The sequence below is a fragment of the Balaenoptera borealis genome (genome assembly GCF_965194805.1).
Source record: "Balaenoptera borealis genome assembly, chromosome: 1".
NCBI lineage: Eukaryota > Metazoa > Chordata > Mammalia > Artiodactyla > Balaenopteridae > Balaenoptera > Balaenoptera borealis.
The window spans coordinates 40,218,391-40,238,460 of NC_138860.1; the positions used below are offsets into that span (position 1 = coordinate 40,218,391).

Below are 20,070 nucleotides of genomic sequence, written 5' to 3' on the forward strand. Positions count from 1 at the left end.
TTCTGTTTTGACCTTGCTTTGCAGATGTTGGGATGAGAGTCGGAGCTGAATACCAAGCTCGGATCCCTGAATTTGATCCAGGTAGATCTGTTTGCTTAAGCAAAATCCTGTCTCCCCTTTTCTGGGATTGGTTTAGGGTGGAAGGGGTAGAGGGCGGGCGGGTGGGGTTGGGGTCCGGGTGTGCGGTTGGGAGGAGATGCGGGGCTGGGATGGGCAGGCATCTTTGGCGGGGAGGCTGTCACGCTTGGCAGGGCTGTGACACAGGGCGTGTGGGCAGATGTGTGCATTGCAAGGTTAACATGGTTCCTTTGGAGGCCACTTGCCCGCTAGTGGCATCACCTTTCTACCGCTTGAGCCCGGGGTGAACGGAGGAAGACGGCCCCTCGGCGGATTCAGGGGTCGGAGGCCGGGGGTGGAGCGGCTGCGGGGCCGAGAGCTGGAGGAGAGGGTGTGCGGGCTGTGTGTGGAAGAACCATGCAAATGTCAGTTGCCACACCACCGGCCCCCGGGAGCGGAGGCCCGCGCTCTGCTAGGGCGGCGATCCCCGGGCTGCTGTCACCGGCCGAAGCCGAGGGCGAGCCCTGCCCGACCCGCGCACACACGGGATTTTCTTTTTTCTTTCTTTTTGGCTAGGTGGTGTAGCTTTGGTGGCGACAGCTTTGCGGAGTGTAGGAGCCGCGGAGCGAATGGGATTGGGGGAAGAGGGTGGGGAGAAGCCAGAGGCACACCTCGCTCCAGAGCCAGCCCTGGGAAGTCAGACCACAGGACAGTGACTGCAGCTGCCAAGGAGACATTTTCTCCCCTAGCAGCCAGGTTCCAGCGTCCTCTGCCAACCCAGCTTGCGGGCTCCCTGTCTACTTTTCTCCAAACAGGCTCTCTGGCGGTCACGGGATTTCAGCCTGGACGGGGATTGGGCGAGAGTTCCGCATATGGAGGCGCCCTTGTTGGAGCCTCTCGGAGTGGAGCGTATTTCCTTCTCCCCCCAGCCCACCACAGACCCTCTTCAGTTCAGGCTTTGGGCAGACTTTGAAGGGGCTTCCCCACCCCACACCCCCGCTTCTTGTACTTAGTTTTTGCCCATTGCCCGCTTATAGTAATGTTGTGTCTCTGTCAGACTCTTGAATTCTATATTAGATATTAATAGGGGTTACTTGTATTTCTTGGGGGGAAATAGCATGTTTATTTGATTATAGGGTCTCGATGGGTATTTTCATTCCTCTCCTGCCCATTACTGCAATGCAAAGTGATATTTACCAACCATTTAAAGATTTTTAGGGTTTAGACAGCTTTTCTTGTCCCAAGGGAGAGGGTAAAATAATGTGTGTTAAAAGGATTGTCAGCGCAGGCTATTTTTCAACAGGTAAAAACAATGATACAAAAGTGCTCACTAGATCAGAGTTGCCTTCTAAATGACATGGCTTTGATACATTTTATTCAAAAGCTGCCTTCTAAATGACGTGGCTTTGATACATTTTATTCAAAAGCTATCACTGTGTGTGCTGGAGGGCTTCAAATAATTTTAAATGTTGTGAAACTAATTTTCTTTATTAATGTAGCGAGTAGGTGAATGGCACTTTCACATTACAGTGCTCTGCCTCAGGTTTTAGCTTGACATTTGGAAAGTGCTTGCTCTGGCTTAAGACAGACTGAATTAATCACTCATCTCTTATTTTTGTACCCTGAGCAAGTCACTGGCCCTCCGTAAACCTCAGTTTCTCTAGCTGTAAAATGGAAATAAAAATACTTCGGGGAATTCTTGCCAAGGTTGTGTGAGTGGGCAAATGGCAGTTACTCAGTGAAGATTAAATTTCATAATTGTGAAGAATGATTCTGCATACATTTATTCCTTTCTGATTTGGGGCTTTCATTGGTATACTGCTTTTTCTGGAATAAACTTATTTCCAAATTAGAACTCAGCAGCATAATAAGCATACCTATCTTTTTGCCCCATTAGATAGGTTTATATTTCATAGACAACTATACACAAGTTGATTAAGGATGTTGTATTTAAGACCCAGACTTCATGCTAGACCAAATTTATGCATGCCATGGCCTGATCACTGTAGCAACTTTTGGAAAAAATTTCAAGCAAGCAAATACTAGAACAAATTTCAAAGTTTGAAAAGTAATTCATTGAAAGTACAGAATACTTTTTATGTGGTTTCACATGGCCACTATTTGTATTATCCAATTTACATTATCATATTTTGTCTAAGTAGAATATTTGAGGGAAAAATCACAAATATTACAATTTTTAAAGTTATATTCTCAATAATTTACTCAGACTATAGTTGATACTTTTTATTAGAATAAGGACAAATATGATATTCTTTAAATTCATCTACAGGTATGCCTCAGAGATAATTGCAGGTTTAATTCTAGACCATTGCAATAAAGCAAATGTCACAATGAAGCAAGTTACACGAATTATAGTTTTCCCAGTGCATATAAAAGTGTTCAATAGCATTAGGTCTAAAAATGCAATGTACACACCATTGTAAGGCAATTATACTTCAATAAAGATGTTTAAAAAAAAAAAAAAAAAAAAAAATGCAATGTACATACCTTAATTAAAAAGTACTTTATTGCTAAAAAATTCTAACCATTTACTGCAATAGTAACATCCAAGATTGCAGATCACCATAACAATGTAATAATAATGAAAAAGTTTGAAATATTGCAAGAATTACCAAAATGTGACACAGACATGAAATGAGCAAATGCTATTGGAAAAATGGTGCTGATAGACTTGATCGACATATCTGTGAAGCACAATAAAATGAGGTATGCCTGTATTCATTTTCTCCTTAATAATCTGCAGAATATTGAACCCAAGGACACAACTAAAACCAGTTATCATTTAAACTTAGGTGGGCTTTTCTATAGTTGTTATAGGCAAATCTTGTCAAGCAAATGTAGATTATCAATTATTAGACACCTTTTACAAGGAAATTTTGAGCCTGTATGCCATTCAACATAGTACCACTGCTCTATCTTATTCTAAGTGTTGTGGTGGTGTGTGAAGTTTTTACCCCACATCAATCAATATCATTGGGTGAGAACTTAAACATATTTCTTTGGAAGAGATAAAGAGGAAAAGATGTTTATTAATTAATGATAGAAATTGAGAAATGGTCAGCTCCTCTCCTTTTCCCTTCTTCGTACTCTTATCTTTAGTCTCATAAACCACTCAATCTATCTTCATGAAGATTGCCCACCCGTAGCCATCCAAGTCATTTGGAAGAAAAATTCCTGAGGTATCAAGATTATGATGATCAGAATGTAGGAAAACTAAAAGAGGATTTTTTTGTGGAGGATATTTTTATTGGAGGAGACGATAGAAATTAAGGACAGAAAGAATGAATTATTAATATGAGTATTTTAGAAAATATGAGAAGAACTGAGATTTAAATTGGAATTACTGAAGTTAGGAGATTAGGAACAGTTTATGTTAATTGATGGACCATTGCTAAGAATGCTGTTATAAAAATTTACTAAGTGGATTTTTGATTCTTTTTTAGGTGACTCTTTTCCTTTTGATTCTTTGCTAGGCCTCCCCAACTTTTATTTAGTGCCTACTGACTATGCTTACATCATGAGGAGCAGTTTTGTGTGGTGATTAAGAGTCTTACCTCTTATCGTATGCCTTTTAGCCACTATGGCGTAGTGACCTTGGATGAACTGGGTACCTGATATATCCAAGCCTCAGTTTTCTCATTTGTAAAAGGGAGACACTATTAACTATATGACAAGATTAAGTAAAAATTAATGTATATAAAGCAGTGGCATTCAAAATATTTTGCCTGCATACTTGTAGAAGAAATTTGAAAAAACAGATTCCCATATTTTTAAGTTGACATCTGTTATTTGTCACTGAGTTTATTAGTTGAAAAATGTAATCTCCATTGTACTGAAAATGTTAACACTTTGAAATAAAGTTGTTATATACTTATTTGAAATGCATCCAATTAAATGTAAATATGATAGTAATGTGGTAGTATCTATTTTATAAAATATATGAACAGGCTCCTAACATTGTTCCTTTTGTTTTTGAAATCATTTCTGTGCATTTTCCTCACAGAATTTTGTAATACATTTTTGTGCTTGGAAGTGCATTATTGATCACCTATCCAATTTATCTACCATCATAGTATGTATTCTTGTGAACAAAAGGTTCTAAGTGTTAAATCTCTTCTGGCTTGAGTTATTATAATTAATGTGTAATTAATTAAAACTGTAATAGTCATGGTGCCTTGAGTAAAAGAGAGCTTTGCTGATGTTCATTTGACATCATAGAGGTTTTTAAATTTTAGGCAGTGTACTCTTGTAAGATTTGGGATGGGTGAGAGACCTGCCTTTTTTTTTTTTTTTTAAAGTGAGGGAAGGGTGTTTGTGAAGAAGGAAGTCAGAAGTAGAATAAGTGTACAGCTTAGACTGCAGGTGAGTTCTCAGGCAGATTGTCTTGGGGAAGAAAACACAGGGAAGTTTGAAGTTCTGAAAACTGATTCCCAGAAAACTTACTCATGCTTGTGTACCTCTTGGAATGTCTTTGTTTACCTCAGTTTGAAATTGGTGAATTAAGTATATTTAAAAAATATTTGTAGTGTCTTACTGATCTCAATATTTAAGTTCTTTATATAGAATATTTGTTCCACAATTTCCATCAAAATCCTTAGTTGGAATGTCTTAAAGGAAATCTTAAAAGAAATAGAAGATTTATATTTTTGTACTTACTTTGAAACTTGCTATTGGTATAGAAATCCTAATCAAAATTATACTTTTGTTGTTGGTTTTCCCCAAATTGGTCTCATAAATGTATTTTACCAACTGCAGTTAAGGAGATCTAAAAGTTTTCAGAAGGCTTGAACTTTTGTTTCATTTAATACTTTAAAAAACTGATTGCTCAATAATTTTATTTTCATAACTGTTGAGCTACTATAGTCTTTTAAAATTGTGGTTGCTTGCTGTCTAAGTTTTGGTTTGTTTATTTTTGATCCATTCAGAAGCTAGGCTACTTCTAAGGCCTTGGTTATTTTGTTGCTGAGTCAAATTGGATTCTCGGTATTATTTCTGAATATCAGACAGTTTTGAGGTATAATCTTAAACACTGTTTTAGATAAAAGCAAAATAAAAATTGGGTTTATGTCCTTTAAATATTTTGGTTTACTTCAACTTTTATGATGGAAAGGGTAAAGCTTTACTGAATGCAAGTCATCCTGAGAGGTAAATTGTTTTTAATAATGCAAGTTACTTTCTCCTATTTTATAGGAGAGGAATCAGATCTGAGTTGTCAGTAAAACAAAAAAGTCATTTCAGCTATTCAGTTTCATTTTCAAAGGGTTGGTAAGAGAGGTCATCAGCCGTTTGAGTTAGAGCCCCATGAGATTTTATACATTTGTATTTTTATTTGATTGATAAGGTAAGAAGAAGCCTTTCCAGCGTACAGAAAGAAGGGGACTTAAAGAACTGTCTTCAGTAAGCATATAGTAGTAATCATAAGTCTTAGATAGTGCTTACCACATGCCAGGTACTTTACATATATGAATTCACTTCATTTTTGAACAACTCTGTGAAGAAGGTGCTCTCATTATCCCTATTTTTTAAGATGGGTTAAACTAACGCACGGACAGATTAAGTAAATTTGCTCAAGGTGACAAAGCTAGGAAGTGGCAGAGCTGGGATGCAAACCTGGAGTCTGGCTCTGTAAGTGGTTACACTCTTAACCATTATGCTAAGATATCTCTCATTTCCTATAAACATCAGTCATCTTTTGGTCCTAGTGGGACACATATATGAATGAAAATGGTGGAGTCCAATTCAAGAGTCAGGGAAAGAACATTGTGAAATGCCTAATTAGGCATTCTCTATACTCCAGACATACACACCCATACACCCATATTAGAAGAGCTGTTAGTCCCCACAGTTTGGATGCCAGTTTGTGTCAGAAGATCGGGCCCTTAATTACAGTGCTAAGAATTTTTGAGGAAACTTAACTATTGTTCTTCATGGGCGAGAATACAAAAAAAACCAAAATAGTTTATATCTGTTTAAGAAGAGATATTTAATGAAAATATTTTAATTCAGACTTTCTGTAATACAAGAATCAGATGCAAGGAAATATGTCTAAATATTAAGCATGTATGCTATTAAGACTTGAGACTTAATGGAAGCCTTTTCTTTGTTGCATTCCATGTTCTGTTAAGTAGTATTTAAATTATCTTACTGTCACAATCCATAGTGAAAAAGAATCAGTCCCATATTAAAGGATTGATGTTTAGGATACTCACTAGAAACAGCAATAGATTTTATTAATTAAATAAAGGCTTCTGATCAACTTAGATGTCTGTTTTATTTCCACTGAGTGGTTTAGCTATTTTGCTTTTGTGTTTTTATTTTATGTGGTTAAAAATTAAATATATATCTTAATATTTTTTAAAGAATTTTTTTAAAGACAGCTTAAAATTTATTTTTATTGAATATAAATTTTAGATAATGTACTTCTAACTTGCATTTTCTTAAATTCTCAGCTCCTATTTTTATCCTCTCTTATTAAAGATAGTTATGACAAAATGCAATATGTTTTGCTTTTAGCTTTATTTTGTAATTATGCTTTTTCTAATACTTTTATAGTATTCTCTCAATTCTTTTTTCTCCGTACCTAATTTTTCCTTATAGTAAAACGTACATAACTTAACAATTTTAGCTTCATATTGCACTAACAGTGTGTCATTCTCTAACTAAAATTTGTTGATTGAATATACAGTAGTGATGTGTTATGATTCTCCAAAAATAAAGAACGGCTGAATGACATTAAATTATTGCTTGATAGATAAAGTCTCTAGTTGGGAGTATAATAGTAGTTACTTTTACCCCTGGAAATGAATGTTCCTTATTCTGAATAGCTTATAACTTTATAAATGATTACAGTTTAGCCTTAGAATTGTATTAATGTTTTCTGTAAGTAATTTTGGAATTCTAGTCATTAGTTGCTGGTGGCTATCAACAGCTCATAGTTTTAATTGACTTGAATGCACCTAAGAATTAGGAAGAAGCCAGAAAAGGACCATCGAGTATTTAAAGACAGAACCTACTGGCATGGACTTGGCTCTGGGATAGCTGTGTCAGGCCTTTCGTGCATTCTGTCTATTCTTAATTTACATGCAGTTTCAATAGAGCTTGATTTTTCTGACTTTTTAGATTATAACAGATTAGAAATAAATTAGAAACAGCAATAGTATGCTTCTAGATTAGAGGTAGACTCTCAGATTACATTAAGGAGAAATAGCATTATTAACTTTTCCATGGTTTGACTTTGTTATCCTCTTACACAGAGTACAAACTTTTATAAATATAAAAAGTAATAAATGAAATTAACCCTAAAAAGGAATAACTGGCAGACTCCTAGCAAGGAGAACAAGATTAAATAAAAAACATAAAAAGCAGATACAGGTATTTAAAAATTACAATAATCTTGGCCCATTTAGATATGGGCAAAACAATTAACTCATCACCTGAGGTATTCGCTCTAGTTTTAAAGCCAGAGTTTTTAATGACTCCTAAGTAACGTATAGAAGGTTAAATCAGATTTACTACCCGTTAAGAAGTAGGGATATAAAATGTACTTAATAAAGTCTTTCTTTTTAATTTAAAGAGGGTAAGCTTCAGTGTTTGTGAAATTTCGTTCGTATCTATAAATGGTATATTTACTATATTTAGTGTATATCTGTTTTCCTTCCTTTGTTTTCCTGTACTTTGTTTCTTTGTCCTCTTTTGCAGGTACTGTACTAAAATAGAAATAAAACTTACTTTGTTTATACTTATTTTGAATGTAAAGTTCATCGTATTCAAAATAATTAATTTTTTCCCCAGGTGCTACAAAGTACACCGATAAAGACAATGGAGGAATGCTTGTATGGTCTCCATATCACAGTATCCCAGATGCCAAATGTAAGTTTTCTGAAATTGAATGTTTATGTCAATAGGGAATCTATCAACCAATTCAAAATGCAACTTATATTTGTTTTTGGGTCTCTTAGATTCTCATAAGAAATCAGTTTGTCTTTGTTTTGTTTTGTTTTTTTGATGGAGCTTGTTATGTTAGAATGTTTTTCCTTTTGAAAGATAGTGGGTTGATCATTCCAATTTGTGTCAGGCCCAGGAAGACTGAAAAAACCTAGGATCTGATGGCATTGCTGCTTAAATCCTCAAGCAGGGGAGGGAGTTACTATGTAGACATCTGCACAGGCTATTCCTCAGTATATGAAGCTGTAAAGAAATGCCTTCAAACTTCCAAGAGCCCACTATCATTACCATTTTAAAGAGGAAAGGGGAAAGAACTGACTTCAGCAGCCATCAATCAGGTCATCTTTGTGCTCTCCATTTCTGGACGGAGACCTTCTGGATCATTGACCATGCACTTCTTGAATCATGGTGTGGCTTTAGACTTCAATGTGATGTAGCGGACCTGATCCTTTGCGGCACATCAGATATAGGAAACGTGCAGGTAACAAAACTAAGATCCCCACCCCTCCATTCAGTTATCATTTGATTTATTAAAACAAACAAACAAAAACCACTGAACAGCTATTCTAGTGGCTGTAAAATAAGCTTGTCTTTTAAAAATATTTACTAAATCTTAAAGATGTCCCATGATGGTTTATTTAGTTTCATGAAAATTAATGATGTCCTATGTATCATGTGCATAGTAAGTCTAGTCATACTTATTGATGCAGTAAGAGAACTAAAAATTGAAAACGGGGTATTATTCTGCATACCTGAGAATTCTTCCTATTTAAGAGCTTCAGAATACCAGCAAAAAGTCTAGCTGGTAAAGTAGGAATTATATGCCCTTGAGGTATTCTTAACAGAAAACACAAAATTGTACATTCTGTGTACTGAGAAACCTGAAAGAGACGATCAGGTTTTTTGGTTCAATCTTCATTATAGGCAGAGGTTTTCAGTCACAAACTGAGCATTAGGGTGTCATTGGTTTTTGCTGTTTTAGCACTGTTTTATACAATGGTGCATTTCTTAGCAAAATGGAAAACAAAATTCAGAAAGCCAACATGTCCTGGTAGTGGTGTGTCCATGTGGAATATCCAACTGAAGGTACAGGGCAGTGACTTTCATCCCTGGCTGTGCTTTGGAATCACTTAGGGGAACTTTAAAAAAAATTCTATTGATGTCTGGCCTCTACCTCAAACTGATTAAATCAGAAATCTTGGGGGTGGAACCAGGACTTACTTTTTTAAAGCTCCCCTACTGATTCTAATGCATAGCCAGGGTTGAGAATCACAGGGTGATTGGTATTGTTCAGCCTTCTATTTATAGGACTATAAGACATTTTTGTTAATCAGCATGTGTTTAGACCTGTCATATGTTTAAGTACTATGGGTTCTAAATAGAATATAATATTTGGATTTTCTTCATCAAAAGCTTCCAGTCTTAGGGAGATATAATAACATCCATAAAAATTAGTTGTTAATCTAACAGCATTATTGTTATAATAGCATATTTATATATTAAACTGTGCTGTACTATTAATAACAGCAAACTCTTAGAAAGTACTTAAAATGGGCCAGATGCTGTTTCAAGCACTTTACGTATATTAGCTCATTTAATCCTAGGAGGAATAGTACTAAATATAGTACTATTTTTATCACTATTTATAGTGAGGAAACTGAGGTACAAAAAGGTCAAGTTAATTGCCTAAAGTCCAAAAACAAGTGACAGGGCTGGGAACCAAGTCCAGGTAGACCAGCTGTTCTACGATCAGAATTCTCAACCACTGCTTCTCAAAAATGTGCTTAAAGAATTTATTTATTTATATATATATATATTATATAGGATCAAGAAGGACTTAACGTAAAACTGAGTCCTGCTGAATGTGAAGTGGCAGATTTCTTAGCAATGAAGCCTTGAAATAGCCAGTATATATATCATCATAGAAACTGTGCTTATTTAAACACCTCTACTGGCTTGATTACAATAATTGAGGATGAAGAAAAATGGAATAGTCAAACATCTTTTGTATAGCTAGCAGGAAGAGCTGAAGAAAATTTTAGGGATTCTGAAGCATATTTAAATTGTTATTATGTATAGCTGGCAAAACTATAGATAAACCATCCTTTATACAGTAATCAGAAACGGGAAGGTAAAAGCTTTGGGAAAACTCTAAACATGAGATGGGGTCTTAAATAATTAAGTCTCTTCAAATAAAGACTGCAATAGAAGTTACCTAATATTTTATACTGTAATTAGGCTTTATTGGCTAACCACAGATTGGTCTTTTTTTTAATACAAAAATAATTTTAGTAATGTCAGTGAATTTAATAAGTAGATGCTGTATGGTCACAGAGATAACTCATACTAAGTAAAATTTTAAACCAAGTGAACTTCTGATCCTGGTCATAGAAGTGAAAGTCTTTTTTATAGTATTTCATGGAAAAAGACTTTGGCTATTTTTTTACCCCTAGAGTGTAATTGTTTTTAAACTTTGCTTTGTTAAAAAAAAAAAAAAAAGTCAACCTGGGCAAATGAAGTAAATGAGAATAATTAATTATATAACATTGTTTCATTACAGTGGATGAATATATTGCAATTGCAAAGGAGAAACATGGCTACAATGTGGAACAGGTATGTAGAGAAATATTCTAATATTAAGGTTTGCCTCAGTATTTATCAAATCCAAAGAACATCTCATGATAGTTTCTGTCTTAAGAAAGTGCATAAGTTCAACCACCTTTATAGATACTACAGAAGTCCTAGCAAAGTCTGACCTTTCATCATCAAGGATTTTGCTTTTATAAACATTATTTATCTCAAGGCCTTGAACATTTTTCTCTCGATACCTCTGTTTCTTATCTGTTTTGAGTTCTTAAAGTATCTGAAAGCCTTCAGGATTACTCTAGAGATGCTCAAGAAAAAGGGAACATTTTTTTAAGTAGAGGTAATTCCCTTTGACTTTTTAACCTAAAAGACCTAAAAGTTAAACTTTTTATTTAAAGAAATACTTAAGATTTTTAGATTTTGAAGGAAATAATTCACAAAGGGCTTTAAAAAAAAGATTAGATAACTTTAAAAGGAGATATATATGGCATATGGTTCATTATCCCTAGTAATAAGGGAATGGAGAACATGGAAAAGTGAAAGTGAAATAGAAATTCTTAAATTTCATTTCGACTAAGTACAAAATCAACCTTTATCAGAATTAATATAAAGTAAGTGAATTTTCTGTAACCTGGATTATTAAGAGCTAACTTTATAGTTAGTAACATGATTAAATAATAGAAAGTCATTTCAGTGAAACTGAGATATTTATCTAAGTGTAGTCAACTATTCTGTGGATTTTGCAGACTTTGATTACGTATTTTGTTTTTAAGCCTTGGCTTTCTTTTTAATATTTGTTTGAGAAGGTTAATCCTTCAAAATGTGACTATACATGTGTTCATTCTCATGTTCATTTTCAAGGAGTATTACCAAAGTACAGAAATTAAAAACTCACTATTTAAAAAGTTGCTGTATCTCTTCTTAAAAAATAAATCTTTATCCCCTAAATGATACTCTGTACCTTACAGTAAAGATAAAGGCCTACCGCTTACTTACAACAGAAGGGAAAGTTGTTGAATTGTTAGAAATTATCCATTTCAGGCTTTCCTATGATTTAGTAATAAAGTCATTGAAGTTATTAATATGCCTCATAATAATTCTTTGTGTATATTATGATAATAAAGAACATTAAAAAATATATGATATATGTGGTAAAATATTGTTAAAGTTGCAGTTGAGGTACTCTTACTTCTTAGAAGTATTTAGCCCATGATACACTTCTAACAGGTTAAAACATAAATATTTCTCCACTGAGTCTTGACTGAGCACTTCTAGTTTTGTGTTATAATTGATAGTCTCATTTAAGTATTGACTTACAGGTTATTTTTCCTTTTAACATATTTTTCAATACACATTGACAAATGAATAAATGTGAGTGAAAGTCTTCATATGAGCCTACAAACCTGCTTTAGTAATTATAGCCACTCTCCTCAGCTCACTTTTTCTAGATTCTACAGCAAATATGGTATGTAAGAACATTTACTGTTCTGAGGCCCTGATTAAAAGAAATAAATAAATGAGGTCTGCTACCTGGGCACCCCTGATTAAAAGCCCCAAACTGTGAGTGTATCTTCAGTTGAAGTCATAGGCTTAAGATTTTAACCTAATTTGTGTTTAACTCTCTTAAGTGTGATGGAACATAAGTCCATTAAAACCAAAGGGGAATGATTTCTCTTCAAAGGCACTTGGCATGTTGTTCTGGCATAAACATAACATTGAGAAGTCCCTGGCTGATCTCCCTAATTTCACTCCCTTTCCGGATGAGTGGACAGTGGAAGATAAAGTCCTATTTGAACAAGCCTTTAGTTTTCATGGGAAGAGCTTTCACAGGATTCAGCAAATGGTATGGTAATTTTGCTCTTACTGTGATTCATACCTGAGTGATAAACTTATTCTATTGTTAAACACTTCCTAATTATTAAATACAAAAAAGTTTTCCAATCTAATTTCAATTTTTAAAAACATTTTGAAATAAGTATATTTACATACAGTTTTATTTTCTACTATTCTAATGCATGATCATTATGTGCCATTTCATTGTAATAAATTAACATTTATTATGACTTAAGTATACGTTTAATAGAGTTATTAAATACGTTTGTCATTTCAGAAAAAAATCATAATTTCAATTTTATTTTTAAATGTTTCATTTTTCCAACATTAGGATTTTATTTTCAAATTTATATTCCTTTGGATATGAAAACCAATTTTTAGAAATTCTGTATTATTTCAACATTGTTCAGGTGCTGTTGCTTTTTTTTTTTTAAAGAAAAGCTATTTCTAGTTGTTAAATTTCTAGTATTGTGTCAAAATAATATAAATCTGAGAAGTTGCTACATTAAACTCTTTTAACTTGAATGAATGGAAATTAGATAATGGTTGCAGATATATCTAAAATGGAAATTAGATAATGGTTGCAGATATATCTAAGTGTCTTCCATAATCAAAGAGAGCATTTTTAATTGGGAGTGTGTGTCATTGTTTGCCAGTATGACAAAGCAGTACATGATCATTAGTCATTTTAATACCCAAGACTTTATTTTGTAGCTTAAGTCTGTTTGCATCATTTATCATTTTAATTTTATCTCTCCTTTCCCTGCTCAGAATAAATAGGAATATTTATTTAGAAATGTGAGTGACATAGGTATGGTGGGGTGCTATGACTATAGCTGCATTTTTTAGCTCTATAATTCATAAAGGTACCTGGGAAAATATTTTTTGTCTATGCTTTTGTTTGCTAAGTATCAAAGAATAATAGAAATATTATTCATTCTGTTAATCAGAGTTTATGAGTAAACTTGCTTGATATTAACATGATTTTTTTTTCAAGCTTCCAGATAAGACAATTGCTAGCCTTGTGAAATATTACTATTCCTGGAAAAAAACTCGATCTAGGACAAGCTTGATGGATCGCCAGGCTCGTAAACTAGCCAATAGACATAATCAGGGTGACAGGTGGGTTGAATGCCCTTATGTAGTTACAGGTATTGCTTGTATTTCCTAAGGCAGAACAATTATCACAATACAGTGTAAATGCTTCTTATCCTTACATTCATGTTTCTGCTCTGATGAGAAGAACTGAATAATCAGAAATCTTAATAGTAAGAACTCTCTTCAACTCTTTAACTGTTAATCATAGCCAGCAAACCTTGCAACTGAGTTATATGTGCGTTGTATTTCACTAATCACAAATGCTTCCTTTCAGTACTGATGTATTCAATACATATATTTAGAATATATTAAGAAATATATTCTCTGGAAGGTGGTCTTTCCACAGTTATCTGAGTAACTGAGGTCCGCATTATTGTAGCTGTATCTTTCTAGTAGTATAAAAGATCCTTTTTTCAGTTCTCCACTTGGAACACATTTATTAATTTGATATAATACTTATTATTTCAGTTCTCCAGTTGGAAAATAAGTATTATATCAAATTAATAAATGTGTTCTTTTTCCCAAATGATATTTCTTTCTAAATATCTTTCCTATTGGGTCTCTGTTTTTTAGCTAGAAATGTTTGCTTAAATGATTCTATATACTTAAAAGGGTAAATGTTTCTAAACACTACAGAAATCTAAACTATAAAAGCTCGTCTTCCCAAGGACACCTCCTGGGGAATATTTAGTAAAATTATTAGCCAGGTATATTGCAGTTTGATGAGAGCACTGGAATAGAATAAAAGGAAGTGAATTAAGTTTATTAATCTTTGGTTTTTTTCAGTGATGATGAGGTGGAAGAAACACACCCAATGGATGGAAACGATAGTGATTATGATCCCAAAAAAGAAGCCAAGAAAGAGGTAATGATAATCATTAGGGTGCTTATAATTGTTCTACAAATCCACTCCAAAAAACGAATAGTACTTCATATTAAGAAAAACATTTTTATATAATGGGTTAAAAGGTAGTAAATTTCAATGTTAATTGGAGGTTTTTGGAAAAACGGTAGCATCTAGAACTCCAATTAGCCAGTGATTTAAGTAATTTTGGGGTTATCTCATCCACTCCGAAGCATGAAAGCCCTGCCACGCTGCCTATTCTTTTTTTTTTTTTTTAATAAATTTATTTATTTATTTATTTATTTATTTATGGCTGCATTGGGTCTTTGTTGCTGCGCTCAGGCTTTCTCAAGTTGCGGCGAGCAGGGGCTCCTCTTCATTGCTGTGTGCGGGCTTCTCATCGCAGTGGCTTCTCTTGTTGCAGAGCACGGGCTCTAGGCTCACGGGCTTCAGTAGTTGTGGCTCGAGGGCTGTAGAGCACAGGCTCAATAGTTGTGGTGCACGGGCTTAGTTGCTCCGTGGCTTGTGGGATCTTCCCGGACCAGGGCTCGAACCCATGTCCCCTGCATTGGCAGACGGATTCTTAACCACTGTGCCACCGGGGAAGTCCCCATGCCTATTCTTTTTTTTTTTTTTTTTTTTTTTATTTCTGGCTGCCCCAAGTAGCTTATGGTATCTCACTTTCCTGACAAGGGATTGAACTCAGGCCACAGCAGTGAAAACCCGGAATCCTAACCACCAAGCCACCAGGGAACTCCCCGTGATGCCTATTCTTTAATCCATAGAAAAGAAGTAGAACCACCCTCAGGTAATACAATATTAGGTGTAGAATATTCTTGGAAAACATTTAGTTTATTCCATGTTATAACAAATTATTAATTAGTACCAGGTATACTGATAGCAGTGAAAATCGAAAGCTGCATCAAAGGAAGAGATGGAAGAATCCCCAACTAGAAGAGCACTCATATTCCTCAATTTAATGATAATAATGATGACTTAAAATCATTAAAAAGAAAAGTTTTAAATTGATATGCATGCTCATTTATTAAGGCAAGGAATTACATAATTGTAAAAAAAATAGACCAAATGTTGACGGGTAAAGGCTTGTGATGTATTGGCAGCTGTGGAATAGTGAAAATAACATTGAAAATTGGAGAATCTGACTTCAGCCAATTTAATGACTCCCATTCCTCCTCTTAAGGAACTCAATGCCATGGCCCATTCTGACCCTTGTCATCTTTCATCAATGAAATTTAATAAATCCTACTCTTAACTTGATATTTTACTGATTTTCTTACTACTGCTAAATGTTCTCAAATTCCTTGATTCCTTCATTTCTTTTCCAAGTCTCCTTTTTTCCCTAAACCGTAGACCAAATGACCAATTACTTAAGTTGCTCTCTTCCCAGTATCTTTGACTCCCCATTTCTCTCACCCTTCTGCTATTCTTTCTCTAACCCTATAAACCCACAATGCTGGATCAGTTGCTATTCTTGGTCTGGTGTAGCAGGAGAAAATTGCACGATCATGTACATTGTTGCTACTTACAAAAAATAGTTTCCAATCTCAGTGTAGCCCTTATTACCTCTCAGTTTTTAACCTGTAATTTTCAGTTTTTTCCATTGGTAAAATTAAAAGGTTTGTTCTGACAATCAAAGAGGTAATACGTATAAAAGCACTTATTACAGTACCCAGTACGTAATAAATGTTGAATAAAATTTATTATGTAAGCAACTATTTGAACATTCATCCTTTTCTACACATCACCTACCACCTCTCCACTCCCCTCAAAAAACTTAGCACATAACTTCACTTTCTCCTCCATGGAGAAAATATCAAGCAGGAACGCCCTTAAATTCCAGCCCTTCCCCTAACTCTGTGCTGCCATACTACCCTTTTTATCTGAGTATATTTACACTTAGGATGTTATATTAAAATTATTGTATTTTGCCCACTAAGCTGTGAACTCTTTGAAGTCAGGGCCTCAGTAACACTGGAACACCTGGTATCCCCTAGCACTTTACATAGTACTCATTGTGCACTTCCTTGCTGGTACTTGATAGGATCAGATTTTTAAAATGTCACAAATCCAGTAACATGAAATTACTGAATGAACAGTCTGAGCTGAATGGCTCTCTCTCACAGTAAGATAGGTCCCTCCCCTTGTTCTGTATAATTTCACTGCTTGTTTGACCTATCTTATCCCTTCATATTGCCTCTAGGACCTTCTGTTTGCCATACTTTCAACCTTTTCATTGCAGCCCAGAAGTAAGCTCCAGTCTTTCATTTAAAAGCATGACTATCTCTCAACCAGTCTAGAAAGAATTATCCTCCTTAGCATTACTTCACTCTTGAGTTTGCTTCAGTCAGACTTCTGTCCCTTTACTTCACTGAAACTGCTGATAGGTCAGCAGTGACCTTCTAACTGCCACATCCAGGGACTGGTTTCTCAGTGTACTCTCCTTGTGCTTCCTGTATTATTTCAAGTTATTGACCCCTCCCTTCTTCTGAAAATCTCTTTCTGAGTTTTGTAACACCATTCTATGATTCCTGTATACCTTTTTAACCATTGTGTCTCAGTTTTACTGACTTCTTTTTCTCAATTACTCTGTTCATTTTGTCATTACCATTTTTAATTCTCTCTCTCAAATAACTGTAAATTTTGTTCTTCTCTCTTTGGTCTTCTAGGTGACTGCCTTATTTTTAGGTTCTCATCTCTTCCCTGAATTACTGACATTTTCTATCTTAATTTACCTTATCTCCATGCCTCCAGACTCTGCACCACACCTTCCAAGTCCATTCTTCACCCTGCTGCCAAAGCAATCTTTTTAAAACCAAATTTACTGTTTGCAACCCTTCCATGGCTTTGTCCATAGGATAAAACAGTCTTTCTAGTTAGGCATTCCCTGCCCCACCCCACTTATTTCGCATTACTAAGAGAGTTTCAGGTAAGTGTTTTAGTTCTCCCAGCTTTTGTTCTTTGTTGGTCCATTTTTTTTCTAGAATTCCCTTTCTTCTCAAATCTGCCAGGCAAATTCCTCATAACTCTGCAACATGTAGCTTGTCTATGAACTCTCCTGTGCCTTATGTTGAATTGACCACCTCCTTAGTTTTCTTTAAATCCATTGCAGTACTCATTGAGCTAAGTGGTACTTGTTTACATCTGGTTTCCCCTCACCTGCCTACCTATCCCTGGGTGGTAAGCTCTTAAAGAGCAAGAATTGTGTCTTAACTACAGGGCCTGGTTGATAGTAGGCTTTCAGTCAAATTAATTTTCACAGATGAGAATATATGTTATGAATTCTTAATTACTGTACAAATATGAGAGATTAGGGATTTGGGTTTAGTTATGTAGGAAATGTATGTATGTGGAATACTGTTTTTTCCAACTATGAGAGATGGTACTTACACATATGGTCTTTTGTTTGCCTGTGATCTCATCCTGTTAGCAAATATAGTGAGGGGAGTAAAAGTTAAAAAGTGTTAAAAACATACTGCAAGGTTGTGGTGCGAGACTGGCACTGTTTGTCAGCAGCTTCATTCATTTCTCTGTTCTTTCACAGATGATAGGGACACCACGCAGGGAATGATACTATATCATTGCCTTTAACACACATCTTTATAGCTGCTTCTGCATGTTGTTGACACATTATATGGAAAGGTTTTTATTTTTGACTTTTAAAAATTATGAACTATACATACCATAGACTGTACAATTTAAAGAATAATAATAAAACAAACGCCAGCGTGTCCATGACTGAGCTCAAGAAACGGAAGTCTTTTGTGTATGTTTTCTTTATTGCACCCCTCCCTTCTTTCCAGTGGGAACCTCTATCCTGAAATTTATCAATTATTCACTCCCTTTTTTATAGTTTTATCACAAAGTTATGTATCTCTGAGCAACTCACATTTAGTTTTGTACATTTCAGACTTGACTTAAATGGAATCATATAGTATGTGTTCAGCTACCTGCATTTTTTTGTTGCTGTCCAACATGTTTTTGCAGTTCATTTTCATTGCTGTATTATAGTTTTCCGTTGTATGCATATGCCACAACTTATCCACTCTCTAATTAATGGACATCATTTCTAGCTTTTTATTATTATGAACAATACTGATAAGAACATATCCTGGATACATATATATAAGAGTTCCTTTGGGACAGTGGTTCTCAGCTAGGTTTAGTATTACCCACATAAAGGGCACTTAAAAATTATGGACGTGTTTTTGGTTGATGGGCACCACTGGCATATAATGGGAAAGGGATGCCAGCTCTCCTCAAATGCACAGCACAGATTGTTCCACCAAAATGCCAGCAGTGACTTAGTGAGTAATAATACCCTAGGATTGTTTGGAGTGGAATTACGCTATTTTAGGGTGTAACCGTGTTTAACTTTCCTAGGTAATGGCAAATCATTTTTTACATTTGATGTACTTCTGTTGAGCTATGAGAGTACTCATTATCCATTTCCTTGCCAATACTTTATGTGGTAAGACTTTCAAGCTGTTAGAAATCTGATAACCTGAAATGGTATCTCATTGTGTTCTCAATTCGTTCATGAGATTACTAATAAGGCTGATTATTTTTCCATCTGTTTGTTGTCCATTATTGTGTCTTTTTTTAATGCTTATTTGTGTTTGTTTTTTATCTATTGGTTTGGTTTTGTCTTTTCTTAAAGACAATGTATAAAATTTTTTTTTCTTAATGAATTCCTTATATATTCTGGATACTAATTCTTTGGTTAAATATGTTGCAGAGATCGTTTAGCAGTTCCTAGTTTATCTTTTTTTACTCTCTTTACATGCTTTGATGAACAGCTATTTCATCAAAAGCATGTAAATATTCAAACTTCAATATTCTTCTATATTTTTTTCTTTAAATTTTAAAGTTTTGTTTTTTACAGTTAAGTCCTTGATCTTTCAGTAATTAGGTTTTGTTTATGTTGTGAGATAGAGACCCGTTTTTATTTATTTGTTTTCTAATATGGAAGTGAGTTCATTTCTTTCAACTGGTCTGCCATGTCAGCTTCATCATAGATGAGGTTTCTCTATATGTATGGCTCTCTCGTCTGCTTCTCTTGTCAGTTATATATCCCTTGTCAGTCACACAATGTCTTAATTACTATAACTTTATAATAAGTCTTGATAGCTGCTAGGATGAGTCCCATTACTTGGTAGTGCTTCTAAAAGTGAAAGTCCTTGGCTATTTTTGGACTTTTGCTCTCAAACTTCAAAGTAAGAAAGTGCTACTTGATGTTCCGTTGAATCTACATATAAACTGGAGAGAAATGAAATCTTTAATTGTTTATAGATTAGTTTGCATTTCCTATATAGAGGTTTATATTATCTGAAAATAATAGCAGTTTTATTTCTTTTCAGTCCTTATAATACCTTTTATTTCTTCCCTTACTGAACTGGTTAGAATCACCAGTATAATGTTGAATGAAGTTATGATAGCAAATATTTTTATCTTATTCCTGACTTTAGAGAGAATGATTTTTATGTTTCAACATCAAGTAGGATGTTATTAAAGGTTTTTGACTTGCTCACATGACTGGTAGTTGATATACTAGCTGTTAGCTAGCATTCCTCTCTAGCCTGGTGGTCCCTTAGTAATTTGGTTTCTGACCATGGCTGGTTTCCTCCAAAGTAATCATCCCCAAATTTACTGCATTCTGTTGGTTATAA

At 34.7% G+C, this 20,070-nt stretch overlaps 1 protein-coding gene across 8 annotated transcripts in view; it reads left to right on the forward strand.

The window, feature by feature from the left end:
* Window positions 1–20,070, forward strand: part of RCOR3 (REST corepressor 3) — a 50,317-nt gene that overhangs the window by 840 nt on the left and 29,407 nt on the right. For 7 of the 8 annotated variants that reach the window (XR_014246935.1, XM_082400173.1, XM_082400172.1 and 4 more), the window contains exons 2-7: window positions 25–81; window positions 7,870–7,947; window positions 10,583–10,635; window positions 12,290–12,451; window positions 13,439–13,563; window positions 14,326–14,404. Coding sequence is in view for 7 of the 8 variants with exons in the window: in XM_082400173.1 (XP_082256299.1) it covers window positions 25–81; window positions 7,870–7,947; window positions 10,583–10,635; window positions 12,290–12,451; window positions 13,439–13,563; window positions 14,326–14,404 (554 nt within the window). In the remaining variant the exon portion in view is untranslated. Of the gene's footprint in view, window positions 1–24; window positions 82–7,869; window positions 7,948–8,183; window positions 8,504–10,582; window positions 10,636–12,289; window positions 12,452–13,438; window positions 13,564–14,325; window positions 14,405–20,070 lie in introns of those variants that run through there. The other variant, XM_082400171.1, reaches the window with a different exon arrangement.